General features: G+C 57.3%; 1 protein-coding gene across 4 annotated transcripts in view; it reads right to left on the bottom strand.

The window, feature by feature from the left end:
* Positions 1-2,905: 2,905 nt before the first annotated feature.
* Positions 2,906-14,442, bottom strand: part of TRAF7 (TNF receptor associated factor 7) — a 42,681-nt gene continuing 31,144 nt past the window's right edge. For 3 of the 4 annotated variants that reach the window (XM_078857012.1, XM_078857013.1, XM_078857015.1), the window contains 10 exons: positions 13,992-14,040; positions 12,139-12,269; positions 11,586-11,668; positions 11,333-11,372; positions 9,875-9,991; positions 9,537-9,659; positions 8,201-8,320; positions 6,110-6,241; positions 5,442-5,561; positions 2,906-4,764 (listed from right to left, as the gene is read on the bottom strand). In XM_078857012.1, the coding sequence (XP_078713138.1) occupies positions 4,750-4,764; positions 5,442-5,561; positions 6,110-6,241; positions 8,201-8,320; positions 9,537-9,659; positions 9,875-9,991; positions 11,333-11,372; positions 11,586-11,668; positions 12,139-12,269; positions 13,992-14,040 (930 nt within the window). In that variant the 3' untranslated portion in view covers positions 2,906-4,749. The remainder of the gene's footprint in view (positions 4,765-5,441; positions 5,562-6,109; positions 6,242-8,200; positions 8,321-9,536; positions 9,660-9,874; positions 9,992-11,332; positions 11,373-11,585; positions 11,669-12,138; positions 12,270-13,991; positions 14,041-14,442) is intronic. The other variant, XM_078857014.1, reaches the window with a different exon arrangement.

Here is a 14,442-nt window from a genome sequence, read left to right as displayed (position 1 = left end):
GGCCCAATTTAAAAGGGCGTATCATCACGTGGACGTTATGCACGCGGCATTGCGGCTATTTAAATATTGAGGGGTGGGTTTTTTTGCACCAAATTCGAAAGAAATGGCTCTTCTTGTTATTTCGGTTGCCGACCCCTGGCCTAGCCATATGAAAGCATCCAGCAGTACAAGTTGTGCTGCAATACACTTCTCGGCAGAAATGGATTCTCGCCACGCGAACACAGGTGCTGCTAATATAGGTAGGAACAGGTTCCACACTGCCCACCAGGGAGTATTTGTCTGTCTGTCGTGCATATGGGGAGGGGAGGGTGGGGGTGGGAGGGGCTGGGTGGAGAGTGGGGAGGGGCTGGGTGGGGAGGGTGGGGCTGGGTGGAGAGGGGAGGGGCTGGGTGGAGAGTGGGGAGGGGCTGGGTGGAGAGGGTGGGGCTGGGTGGGGGGGTGGGGCTGGGTGGAGAGGGTGGGGAGGGGCTGGGTGGGGAGGGGGCTGGGTGGGGGGTGGGGAGGGAGGGGCTGGGTGGGGCTGAATGGGGAGGGTGGGGAGGGGCTGGGTGGGGAGGGTGGGGCTGGGTGGGGGGTGGGAGGGGAGGGGCTGGTCACCCCGAGGTGCCCTTATAAAACTCAACGTTTAACCTACTCACTACACTATACACGACACGATACACTCCACTTATACAGGTAGGAACAACAGGTTCCACACTGCCCACCAGGGAGTATTTGTCTGTCTGTCGTGCATATGGTGAGGGGAGGGTGGGGGTGGGAGGGGCTGGGTGGAGAGTGGGGAGGGGCTGGGTGGGGAGGGTGGGGCTGGGTGGAGAGGGGAGGGGCTGGGTGGAGAGTGGGGAGGGGCTGGGTGGAGAGGGTGGGGCTGGGTGGGGGGGTGGGGCTGGGTGGAGAGGGTGGGGAGGGGCTGGGTGGGGAGGGAGGGGCTGGGTGGGGGGTGGGGAGGGAGGGGCTGGGTGGGGCTGAATGGGGAGGGTGGGGAGGGGCTGGGTGGGGAGGGTGGGGCTGGGTGGGGGGTGGGAGGGGAGGGGCTGGTCACCCCGAGGTGCCCTTATAAAACTCAACGTTTAACCTACTCACTACACTATACACGACACGATACACTCCACTTATACAGGTAGGAACAACAGCTTCCACACTGCCCACCAGGGATTATTTGTCTGTCCGTCGTGCACGAATGCGCTGTCCAACCAAGTTCCTACCTGCCCACTCCGAAGGAACGTGTTTCCCAGGATGTCCGTGTCAAAGGCTGGACAGGTGGCAACTCAAACCTCGAGTGTTTTTTTTACTCGATTGACAGTGGAGATTAGTTCCCGTTTGTTGTCGACAGGGGGCAGTGCAGCACAATCGATGGCCCTCTGGCTGCGTGCGGAGATTCAACATTCACGCCTATGTGGGTTTCTATGAGTATGGGTCTCTGTGGGTATCTACAGGAATGGGTCCCTCAGACAAACATTACCCATAGACTCAACACTGCCCATAGACTCAAGATTTCCGACATTATGAAGTCACTGGAGCTATATGCACCTTTTAATCATCTTGATTGAAGTTTACTTTTTAGTTTGTCCTTCCCCCCCCCCGCCGCACCTTCGATTAGCATGGTTGGCTGCCACGTACGGTGCGAAGGAAGTTCAACGTACACTCACCCTTCCTCCTCTGTGCCAGCCCGATCAGCCAGCTGCAGACACTTGGCAGTGATTTGTCTCGCGTCGCCCCCTCGAGTCTCCCGGCTTTCTCCGAGGACATTCGCCTCCATTGGTGGCCCAAGCCGGCGCTTGGCAACTCCACATTCCTACGGCAGGAATGGCTTTCTCCAAAGTGCAACGCTGAAAACTAATTTCTTCAGAACTGCATTTTTTGTGCCGTCCTTCGACCGCACCTCCGATTGGCACGGTCGGCTGCCACGTACGGTGCGAAAAAAATGCTCAACGTGCGTACAAGCGAGCGACCGTTGACTTTCCGTGAATTGGCACCCGTCTGAAGGACCGCGGAGGTCGATGATGGGGAGGCCGACGCGCAGCGCACGCACGAGACGGACGCCACGCGGTGTGCGCAGCACAGCGACTTTATTGAGGCTGCCGCGCGGGTCGCGGCGCTGTGCTCGTCGGAGACGCTTCCAAAATCTCGCCGCACACAATTCTCGCAGTGGGGGAAATCGGCGGTTTCTGGCCACGATTTGGCGGAAAAGTTGCCGTAGTGGTTGCTACTTGTCCCACGGAGCTTTGGCTGAAACCGTGTCGGACGACACACAAATACGAACAGTGGCATTGCGTGGTTGGCGTGGGCCCTGGTGCTAGGAATGAAATGCATGTACGCATGTCAGACTTTTTTCACACCATACGTAGCGAACCGTGCTAATAGGTGCGGATGGACCCCCAACCACTCCACCCACCCACCCACCACTCTACCCCCCGGGGCTCACCAACTCCCTTCCCCGTGTCTAATCTCTCCTTCCCATCTTCATAACTCGAGGCCTCCTCCGGTCCGGCCCACAGGCCTCCGTGCAGCTGCACGCCTGCAAGCTCGAAAGCCGCTGAATCTGGCCCCGTACGCGAAGTGCGTCCTCAAGGCCGGACAGAGTCTCGATGGCTCCTGACGGTAAAATCTCGCTAATCTGTCGCGCTCCCCGAGGGAACCACGGTGCCTACGGCGGTGTCAGTGGCCCCCATCCGCCTGTAAAGTGCCGGCACGTGGCGGTTGAGGAACTGGCCGAGACTCCGCCGTGCCCTCCTCCACCCCGTCCACATCTTCACTGAGCCTCCACCTCCTCCTACCTCAGACACTCGATTCTCTACCCCCCCCCCATCACGTCCATCTTCTCTCCCGCATTTTCCCCAACCTCCTCCGAACTGGAACCCCAATCCCTTGTCACCTCCCACCACTCTCCCCCCCCCCACCCCCACAACTCATTGCTGAATGAATACATTCTAAGGTCGCACTCATTACACACAAAGTGCTCGCCGCAAATTAATCACAACACCTTGCTGACCTCGTCAAGGAGCATAAACCATCACGCAAACTCCGATCAACCTCGCAGCGGCTTTTGCCTCTAGCCATTGAACACAGATGGTGACTGCATCACACGCTTTCTGTGGCCGTCTGGAACTATGCACTTTGAAATCTAGATTGAAAACTCAATTTTTTTAAACTGCTTTTCGTGTTTAGTTTGTTGTCTTTCCCCGTAACTTCCGATTAGCACGGTTAGCTACGTATGGTGCGAAAGAAGCACAATCTACAGACACGCAACAGGAGGCGATCCATTCTGAGCCGCTCGTAAACGAGGTGTCTGTTAAAAACTGATTGCGACGCATCTCAGCATCTAGGCTGTGTTAACAGCAGCGTGACTTACATTTTAAAATGCGACCGATTAAGTCACGGGTATGTGGCAAGTCACCTTCAAGTTACAAAAGTCAGCGAAGTCAACTCTGTACAATTTGCATCGCTTCCTTCTTCGCATATTCCCGGCGACTAATGATTGGTCAATCGCAGCACAGCACAGGAGCTAAGCGTATTTAAAAACTATCGTACAGGTTTCAATTTCACACGCACATATATGTACTCTACAGTTGTACTGTTGACAAACGTCAGCCAGCAAGTCTCTAGAGAGTATGGGTGTGTATGTATATATATACAACCACTAACTGTGCCCTCTACCTGGTGCACAGGTGATGCATCTGTCAGTCGTCTCAGTCAGTCAACTCATGGCACCTGCTGGGTCTGTCCCGTGACCGCCTGGCAGCAGCGAGCCTTCGACACTTCATGCGACGACCTCATAGTGCACCTGGCCTGGCACGGGCACCGTGGTGACGTCGCCGCCACTCAGTGGCGAATGGCGGCTGCTGTCGTTGTTGTTATACAACCGCTAACGGTTTGTGTACACAAACCGTTTCTCCCACCACCAGCACCACCACCGCAGTGGTGCTGTGCAGTGGCGAGAGACTGCGCACACCCCCCTGCCCCCCCCCCCCCAGGCCGAGGTCACGGCGGCGAGCGACCCCTTGCCAACAGCAGCCGCTGCCGACGTCGCACCGGCGCTCCTCCCAGCGTCACGACGACCGCTGTGTTATCACGGCGCCGGCGCGAGATACCGCGCCGCTATTCACACCGTGCGCGTCCGCCCGCTGCCTCCGCAGCTGTAGTCCTTCCCACCGTGGTCTCTTCCTCGGCAGGAGCCGGGGGGGGAAGCAGGTTCCATTCCCCTGCCCCTCTGCCACTCCACCACAATCCACTCGGCGGCGATCGCCCACGCCGCCGGCCTGAGCGCTGGCCGTGCGCGCGTCTCCGAGCTCGGAGCGCACTGTCGGTCGGTGAAAGTCACCGGTGCCGGATGTGTCGAACCCCGCAGAGCGGTGGTCCCGTCGCCGTGCAGGGGGACGGGCGCTGCCAGCTGCACCGGTGAGGGAGAGTCGCTGGAGGATGGCGCCCACGTTCGGCTCCCCCAGTGGCGAGTCAATTTGCGCGGAAAACGCCGCCGCAGCTGCGGCCGCCGCCGCCGCACCGGCTCAAGAGGTTCGTCCGCTGGCGGGGCGGCGCCGGCACGCCCCGGGGCGAGCGGCGTCAACGTCGTTCCCGCGTCGCCCAGACGCGACCGTGGGTTTCACGTGAGAAGGGGGGGGGGGGCGACGGGGGGAGGCCCTGGCCCCCCCCACCCCCCAAGGGTTTAATGCGAGTTGCAGGGAGGTGGGGGGGCCGGCGAGCGGAGGCGTGGTGGTGCCCGCCGTGGATCCGGTGCTCTGCGCGATGGAGCCGTTACGATGTCCAAACCTGCATCATGAAAGCACGGAGAGAGAGAGAGAGGGGTAGCGTGAAAAATAGCTTCGTAGCTCATCGGATTTATCAGGATAAATAAAGTTGCTGATTCTGTTAGGCGGAGAGTGGAAGGTAGCCTTGATCCAGATCCTCACCCGAACACGCCCCATTGCTGACTCTAGCCCTCGACGTAATCCCTCAACCTCAGCCTAACTCTCAAGATGTTAACTCCCTCGCCTGGTACACAGGAGGTCGTGGGTTCGAACCCGACCCTGACACCTGCTGCTGTATATCTGGAGTTTCCATGTTCTCCCTGTGGTCGCGTACATTTTTCTCCGTTTTTTCACCTCCACATTTAGAATCAACATGCGTTTTAGAGTAGATGATGAGCCACTTCGTTGAGCTATCATTTGTGATAGCCAGGTCACTTCTGAAAAAGAGCTATACAGCTCAGTGGGCCTTACCTGGAAAAATAAACTAAAAGATAAAACTAATCCTCACCCCAGCACACGACAAACCCTCACCATGAGGGCCCTCTTCGCCATAGGAGGATCCCGACGCAGGTTCCCTGCTAAAATGTAACCGCACCTCCCCGCGCTCAAGCCGAGCGGGGAGGTGCGGTTCGCGAAGCCTCACTAACTATCTCCCAGCGTGATGAGAGAGCGGCGCGCGGCTCCGAGCGGGAGTCGAACCTTGACGGTGCTGTCGACGGCGCCCGAGAAGAGGCGCCCGCGCGAGACGGCGAGCGCCGTCACGCTGCCCTGGTGGCGCAGCAGCGTCTGCGTGCAGATCATGTTGTCCATGCTCCACACCTGCCACGTGTCATCACGCGGACGTCACGCGAACACGCCATGCACGCGCGCACACACACACGAAAGTAACTCACAAATTCACAATCTCGTGCGTGTGTGGTAAGTAGAGCGGGCTGTGCCGTGTGCAGCGCCGTGCGGTGTCTAGCGTGCAGCGTGCGGTTGTGCAGCGTAGCGGTGTGTAGCGTGCAGCGTGCGGTTGTGCAGCGTGCGGTGTGTAGCGTGCGGTGTGTAGTGTGCGGTGTGTAGCGTGCAGCGTGCGGTTGTGCAGCGTGCGGTGTGTAGCGTGCAGTGTGCAGCGCATGGCGTGGGGTGTCTAGCCTGAAGTGTGTGGTGTGCAACCTGCGGTGTCTTACACGCATAGTGCAGTGTGCGTTGCACCGTTTTCAGCACACAGTGAGTGGGGTGCAGTGTGCAGCGCGCGGTGTGTGCGGTGCAGCGTGCGGTATGCAGCGCGTGGCGAGTTGATCGGTGCGTGCGGTGCGTGCGGTGGGTGCGGTGCGTGCGGTGTGTGAGCGGTGCGAGTGGTGTGGGGTGTGAGCGGTGGTCACCCGGAGTGAGCGATCGTAGGAGGCGCTGAACACTTTGGTCTGGTCGGGCGTGGAGATGACGGCGAGGGCGTACACAGTGCCCACGTGCCCTGTCAGCGTGCGCACCTGCTCCTTCGACTCAATGTCCCACACCTGAGCCACCACACACACCGCAGGGTTACATACAGACAAGGACAACGATCACCCGAATAGTCTTTAACTGACTGTTGGGGCAAGTGCTGTTCGCGAGCACCTATGAAGGCCGGCACGGCACGCGAGGGGTGGGGGAGCACACCCGGCCGCCTTTGCCTCCCCAGTGGCGATGTTTACACACCGCACCAGGTACTCATTTGAGGCCGAGTCAACCTAGAGTAGACCCAGGACCCGTTAATTTAATCGTCACTGGAGTTGGGAGGCCGAAACCGGTAATCGAACCGCTGTGCCGCCTCTCCCCACATGTCACACACCACACCACCGCACACACCACCGCACACACCACCGCACACACACCACCCATTACACAGGCACACACGCACACACACCACCGCACACGCCACCCATTACACAGACACACACGCACACACACCGCCACGTGCGCACACAGTACGCACTGCACGACACACGACACACCCCGAGGACCGTGCCAGGTGGGTGTCCGCACGGGGAGGCGTTCATCCAGCAGTGGAAAGACCGTGGGGTAGCGATGATGGAGCACGCCGCGGCGGCACACTTCGCGCAGGAAACGCGGCGGATCGTGCTGGTTGATGAACCGGCGACGCTGCTGCGCGCTGTGCTCATGGGGGGGGTGTGGCGGGTCGATCTTGGCGAGTTGACGGATGAAACGCGACGACGGCGCGTGGGTGGAGAGGGATGAGCGGTGAAGAAGAGGGGAGGGAGGAGGAGGGGGCGGGGAGATTGCTCCGATTAGGGGGATGGGAGCTTTGATAAGATGCACAATAGGGGGGTGGGTGCGGCGAGGTTCCGGGGACGTTTGTTGTGACGGGCGTCTGGTGGCCGGGGTCGCGTGCCATGGGGGGGGGGGGGCAGTGAAAGGGGGGATGACGGGTTGAAGGGCGTGGAGGCGCGAGCTTCACGGGGTTTGCGTTCAGGATTGATGGGGCGGCCCGGCACGATACACCATCTGGAGACGCCGTGCGGATAAGGACGCCACCACCGGCGTCGAGCGGTAACATCTATCACTTAAATGGGAAAGCGCGCATCGTGCACGAGATAATCGTGATAATTGGGTATTCGCGCAATATGTCTGAGAGCGGAAGGCGAACATGAAGTAAGACGCAGCTGTGTTTCGCGGGCCTACAGCACGCAACAGTTTCACAGTTGGTGGCGATGACGCTGTGCGTTCCTGCAGCAGCTGAGTCATTTGCGGCGGGGGGGGGGGGGGGAAATAAAAAAAATAATACATTTATCAAATTTGCAACATTATGCTGCCACCGCGTATGGACAACTCGTTTCGAATCACATCAGGGGATCTTTAGTGTCCACTGTGAAGCGGACGGTGCGTTGCATTTGACGGTTAGCGAGCACGCAGGAGTAACCGGGACGGTCCGCCAGGTTGGAACCGTGAACCTCTGCATCGAGCGGCGAACACCGCAGCGCTGGGCACCTCCCAAAGTCGGGTGGGATGACTACAGGAGCGCTCGCTGGTTCGTGACAGCCCCGGCTTGTGACAACACGGGCGAGTCACAACACGGGCTAGTGACAAGATCGCCCAGCTGTACAAGTATGCGTGCGAGTGTGAATGTGTACGTGAGCGTGTGAATGTGTACGTGAGCGTGCACACGCGTGTGTACACGTCTATGTGTGTGTGCTACGAAGCCGGCGCCCAGAGTTCAATTCCCGCTTACGCCCATCGCCAGTGACGATTATCGGAACCGGTCATCAGCCTCCCCTAGGTCAACTCAGCCTTAAATGAGTACCTGGTGCGATGTGGAAACGTCGCCAGTGCGGAGACAAAGGCGGCCGGGCATGGTGCCGACCACCCACCCCATCTCGTGTGCCGTGCCGGCCTTCATAGGTGCTCGCTAACAGCACTTGCCCCTACAGTCTGTCAACGCCTTGTGCGTGCGCGCGAGTGTGCGTGCGCGTCCGTACGTGTATGAGGTTCTCGTAGGTGCCGCACACGATGTGGTGGTTTGTAACGGCGATGGAGTAGACGCTGCCCCCGGACGTCTGCAGGACGTGCACGCACTCCAGCGAGCGCATGTCCCAGATCTGCAAACGAAAACACGCAGAGGCAAAGATCCCCGGTGTACCCCCGCAGACAGCTGGGGCCAGTGCCATCCGGCGGGCACCTCTGAAGGACATACTCTTAGTTTTTTCGGTAAAGTCACGTAGGTAAAAAAAAAAATGAAATTAAAAGTAAAATAAAATAATAAAAATCACGACGTTTCGGAGGCAACACAAGTCTCCGTCATCAGGTGGGACCGTCACAGCCAGATTTGCTGTATCATAGCCAGATTTGCCGATACAGCAAATCTGGCTGTGACGGTCCCACCTGATGACGGAGACTTGTGTTGCCTCCGAAACGTCGTGATTTTTATAATTTCTATTAATTTCAATTTCATTTTTTTTTTACCTACGTGACTTTACCGAAAAAACTAAGAGTATGAATCCTTGCAGTTACGAAAGCTTCAAATCTAGAACCTCTGAAGGATGCCACGGACGAACGAGGAGGGGCGGGCAGTGACCAGCACCGCCCCTCCGGCCGCCTTTGTCTCCCCGATGCCGATGCCGCACGTTGCACCAAGTGCTAAATTAAGGCTGCGTTTTAGCCACTCGGCGCTCGTTGTCAGCATCACAGCATACACACAAAGATCCCCCGTATAGCCTTAACATACTGTAGGGGCAAGTGCTGTTAATGCGCACACACACACATGTGCACACACACACCACACTCAATCCGCGTCAACTACAGAATAGTCATGACAATGAGCAGGCATGCATACACAAGTGCACCATACGTGTGCATGTACATGTGTCTTGACCCGCATATCTCTTGACAGCGAGCCTTCAACACTGCACGTGGCCCTAAAGTTCACCTAATCTGGCACGGGCACTGCGGTGACATCACCGTCGCTTAGTGTCGAATGACGGCTGTTGTTGTTGTTGTTGTGGTGTACGTCTGTGTGTGTGTGTGATAGTGCAGCGGTTATCGTGGTGCGCTACAAACCCGTGGACCCGAGTTCGATTCCCGCTCATGGCTAAGACCAGGTCCTGGACCTCCACCTAGGTCGACTCAGCCTCAAATGAGTACCTGATGCGGTGTGTAAGCATCGCCACTGGGGAGACAAAGGGCGGCCAGGCGTTGCGCTGGACAACCACCACATCATGCGCTGTGCCAGCCTTCATAGGTGCTCGCTGACAGCACTTGCCTCAAAAGTGTGTTAAGGCTATATGGGAGATCTTTATCTTTGTTGTGTGAACTCACCTTGATGGTCTGGTAGGAGCCACTGTAGAGGTAGTGCTGTGAGGCCACCAGCGCCCGCACCCAGTGGTTCAGGCCCGTCAGCTCCTTCTTCAGCTTCAGCTCCGTGCCCACCATGTCCCACACCTGCACCACCGGCACAGCACAGCCTGAGACAGCTGCCCATTGGGAACATCGGTACAGCTTGGACAGTCATTGGTACAGCTGGGACAGCCATCGGTACAGCTGGGAGAGCCGTCGGTACAGGTGGTGCGGACGGCATGGGTGGTAGATTTGTGGTAGAGGGGTGGTAGAGGGGTGGTAGAGGGGTGGTAGAGGGGTGGAGGGGGCCGGCTCCTCGCCTTGATGGCCTTGAGCGAGCCGGTGAAGAGGAGGCTGGCCGAGGCCACGAGGGTGCACACGGGGTTGTCGTGCGCGCGGATCGTGTTCACGTTCTGCAGCGTCGGGATATCCCACACCTTCACACACACATACACATTCACGTACGCACGAATGTACATGCACACGCACACGCAAGTGCATGTAGGCAACAACAACAACCGCCATTCGCCACTAAGTGGCGGTGACGTCACCACGACGCTTGTGCCAGGCCATGTAGGCACGCACACCCATACATACATAGAAACAAAGACATATATCCCCCGTATAGCCCGAGGAGACTGTAGGGGCAAGTTCTGTTAGCGAGCGCCTCTGAAGGCCGGAACGGCACACGAAGGGGTGATGTGGCCAGCACCACGCCCGGCCGCCTTTGTCTCCCCAGTGGTGATTTTTACACACTGCACTAGGTGACTCATTTGAAGCCGAGTCGACCTAGGGGAGGCCCAGGACCGGTTCAGATAATCATCATTCGTGTTGGCCGCGAGTGGAAATCGAACTCGGGTCGCAGGGTTCGTCGCGCAGAGCTCCAACTATTGCACTCCTGGTCCCCACATGCGCAGGCACACGCAAGTCCACACGCAAGTCCACACGCATGTCCACACGCATGTCCACACGCATGTCCACACGCATGCACGTAGGCACGCATAGGCATAGAAACACGCACACACGAGTTCACGCACGCACACACGCACACATACAACTACAGTAAAACCTTGGATTGCGAGTAACTTGGTCTGCGAGTGTTTTGCAAGATTTTAAAATAAATATTAATTTGATAAACGAGCGAGGTCTTGCAATACGAGTAGTACGTGTATACGCTTTGTCTGCCGAGCGTCACGTGATCACAACTGATGTACAAGTGCTTTGGATTACAAGCACGTTTCCGGAACGAATTATGCTCGCAATCCAAGGTTTCACTGTACAATACAATTTGCATACGAAGAGCAGCGTCGTGAAATGCAACTGCTGTTAGCGAGCACCTGTGATGGCTGACACGGTACATGAGGGGCCAGGACCACGCCCGGCCGCCTTTGTCTCCCCAGTGGCAATGTTTACACACCGCACCAGGTACTCATTTTAGGCCGAATCGTCCGAGGGGAGGCCCAGAACCGGTTCAAATAATCGTCACCAGTGGAGTTGGTGGCCGTGAGCGGGAATCGAACTCGGGTCGTCGGTTTCGTAGCACAGTGCGCTAACCACTAAACTACAAAAGACAAAGATTCCTCGTATAGCCTTAACAGATTGTTGGGGCAAGTGCTGTTCGCGAGCTACACTAGACACATGCACATGTACACGCAACAAACACGCAAAACACGCGCACAAGCACTCGCGCGTGCACAGGTCTGGTTAAATACCCCTTCGCTTCGGGAGAGAGAGGAGAAAAGCTGCCACAAAATTTTACCACTCCGGCGGCCACTCACGATTATGGTGCAGTCTGCCGATCCGCTGTAGAGCTTGTTCCTGGAAAAATATACAAATAGGAATCAATTTCATCAACGTGCTTGATTACAAATTAGTTTTACACACAACCAGCGTATCAATGGGCCAGTGGCGTTTCAATGGGCCAGTCGAATCTCAATGGGTCAGTGAAGTCTCAATAGGTCAGTGGAATTTCACCTCGTGGTGGCCACAACCACTACTACCACCGCCACCACCACCACCACCACCACTCACCCCTGTATGCACAGCGCCAGCACAATGCCGTCATGCCCCTCCAGGGTTTTCTGACACTTGTAGTTGGTGCACGTATCCCACACCTGCCCAACAGCATGGATATCATCGGCAACATTATTAGCAATAACAGCTGCGACAACCAACAACAAACATCCCTCAGACTCCCACATCTCACAGGTGTTCAAGGATAGTGGCTGTTGTGTTGATGGTGCCGGTGGTCGTTAGATGGCAGGTGGTGGTGGTGGTATTGCTTGTAGTGGGATGGCAGGAACTGGCGGTGCCAGGATATGGGTCACTGTGCTAGAGGTGCTGCTGGCGGCACTGCTAGTGGTTGTGCTGGCGGTGCTGGTAGTTGCAATACGGCAGGTGGTGAGAGTGGTGGTGTTGGTTGCCGTGAGTTGCCAGAAACTGGTGGCAGTACTGCCGGGTGTTTTGGTAGTGCTGCTGCTGCTACTGCTGCTACTGCTGCTGCTACTGCTGCTGCTGCTACTGCTGCTGCTGCTGGCGAGATGGCACGAGCCGGCCGGTGAGGGCGGCGAGTGGCGCAGCCTGCCTTGATGGTTTTGTCGGAGGAGCCGCTGAAGAGGAGATCTCCGGTGGGGTAGACGCACAGGCACCACACGGGGCCCTGGTGGCCCACGAACGTGCCCTTGCACTTGAAGATCTGCTGCGGGTCGTATGCTGCTAGGGGGTGAGGGGGGGGGGCGGTGGAGGCATGCGAAGCATTACACAACCGCCATGATGTCACGTTGGCATCAACGCCGCGACCCAGGCTTCCCCTGCCAGAGGAACTCAGGCCCGGCCATATCCTCAGGCACTGCCTCAGCTCAGGCCTGAGCCGCCCACTTGCTTTCAGAGACGTACAAACGACGGCTCACCCGTGGCTTGATTCAGTCTCGGCTCACGATGGGAAAGACATGCACACGTATGGTACACCTGTGTATGCATGCCTGCTCATTGTCATGACTATTCTGTAGTTGACGCGGATTGAGTGTGGTGTGTGTGTGTGCGCGTGTGTACACTAACAGCACTTGCTCCTACAGTCTGTTAAGGCTATATGGGGGATCTTTGTGTGTATGCCGTGATCAGAGCCGGATCAAGTTAAGCGGTGGAGGCTTTGTGCCCATTGCTCACTCTTCGAGGCAGAGCCAGGCCGTGACGAAGAATATGGGCGCCGCGGTGGAAAGATGTTATCTACCTCGTCCGGTATGCAGGAAGTCGTGGGTTCATTCCCGACCCTGACACCTGTAAATTTGGAGTTTGCATGTTCTCTATCTCCCCGTGGTCGTGTGGTTTCTTCTCCGGGTCCTCCAGGTTTTCCCTCCACGTTTAGAATCAACATTTGTTGAGTATTTGGCTGCTATAAATTTCCACGTGACAAGCTACTTCTCATTGGGCTACCATTTGTGGCCAGGTCGCTTCTAGAAAACGAGCTGTACAGCTCAGTGGGAATGACCTCGTCAAAAAAAATATTATTTATAGCTTATATAGGCCTCGGTATTAAAGGTCTCTCACCTGGAATTACACTATAAAGGATATTTACCGTTTCATTGTGTGACGAACAATCTCTGCTCACACACAAGGTGTTTTTGATGCGTGCATCATCGGTGTGGGAATCATTCGGTGCCCACTCCCGCGGTTAGCAATCGGTGGCTGATTGATACCCCGGCAATCTCATTAATCACCGACAGCCCCGTCTGCATTTCTGCATCGATTCTATAAAAAAACAGTCTGTTTTTTTTCCCTGCTCAAACACTGATGGCCACGGGGCCAGCGGCGGCAATTCCTAATTCCTATGGCAGGCACCAGACTGTCCCGTGGACCCAACCCACCCCCTGCTGCCGTGCCGGCTACGAGCGAGGCTAGCGTGAGGAGCCAGCATGAGGAGCCAGCGTGAGCCAGCGTGAGTCAGCGTGAGAAGCCAGCGTGAGGAGCCAGCGTGAGCCAGCGTGAGCCAGCGTGAGTCAGCGTGAGGAGCCAGCGTGAGCCAGCGTGAGTCAGCGTGTGGAGCCAGCGTGAGGAGCCCGCGTGAGGAGCCAGCGTGAGGAGCCAGCGTGAGGAGCCAGCGTGAGAAGTCCGCGCGTCAGCACAGCCACAGCTGGGCTCCACTTCCTGCCATTGCACCAGACGGGAAGCGCTTAGCTCACGACAGGAAACACCGGGCAGCCCCCACCTCCTCTTCCTCCCCCCCTCCTCCTCTCCTTCATCCTCATCATCATCGCTGGCCCGATTCTCTCATCACCGGCTAGATCCCACCCCCCCCCCTCAATCGCTGGCCGGGCCCCCCCCCCCCTGATCACATCGCCAGCATCGTGCCACAGTGGCTGAGTGGGTGGGGCCAAGCATGGTTGAGTGGGGGTGGTGGTGGCAGAGGGCGGTAGTGGTGGAGGTGGAGGGGCTACTTACATCCCAGGACCCCCATGTTGAGCCGCGCGTTGATGTGCGAGAGCTCGTCCTGCGGAGGGAGAGGGCCACATTGTGACTTCACAGCGTTCTCACGCTCGCGGGGGGGGGGGGGCTCACGGGGGGGGGGGGGGTGGCAAGAGGGTTAAGGGGAAGTTGAACGAATTGTAGTTTGCGTGTCGTGTAGCCAAATTAATCTCCGGTGCCGTTGAATTAATGTTGATGTTGTCGCACGGATAGTAAAAGTCGGCTCTTATATCATACTTTTTCATTTTCAGGCAACGGTGTTCTTGACGAACGTGATGGATGTTGGCCATAGATGTGCTTGGTCATTATCACTGCCAACACGGCAGCAACACAATTAGCATGACAATGAGGAGGACCGTTTGGTACCTGCCCCACACTTGTAGCAACAAAGGCATTGGCGAAAGTGCCTTGGCCATGGCTTGGTAAG

Source organism: Lampetra fluviatilis, chromosome 5 (genome assembly GCF_964198595.1).
Source record: "Lampetra fluviatilis chromosome 5, kcLamFluv1.1, whole genome shotgun sequence".
Taxonomy (NCBI): domain Eukaryota; kingdom Metazoa; phylum Chordata; class Hyperoartia; order Petromyzontiformes; family Petromyzontidae; genus Lampetra; species Lampetra fluviatilis.
Note: the sequence above shows the minus strand (reverse complement) of the source record. Positions and strands in the feature narration are given on the sequence as shown.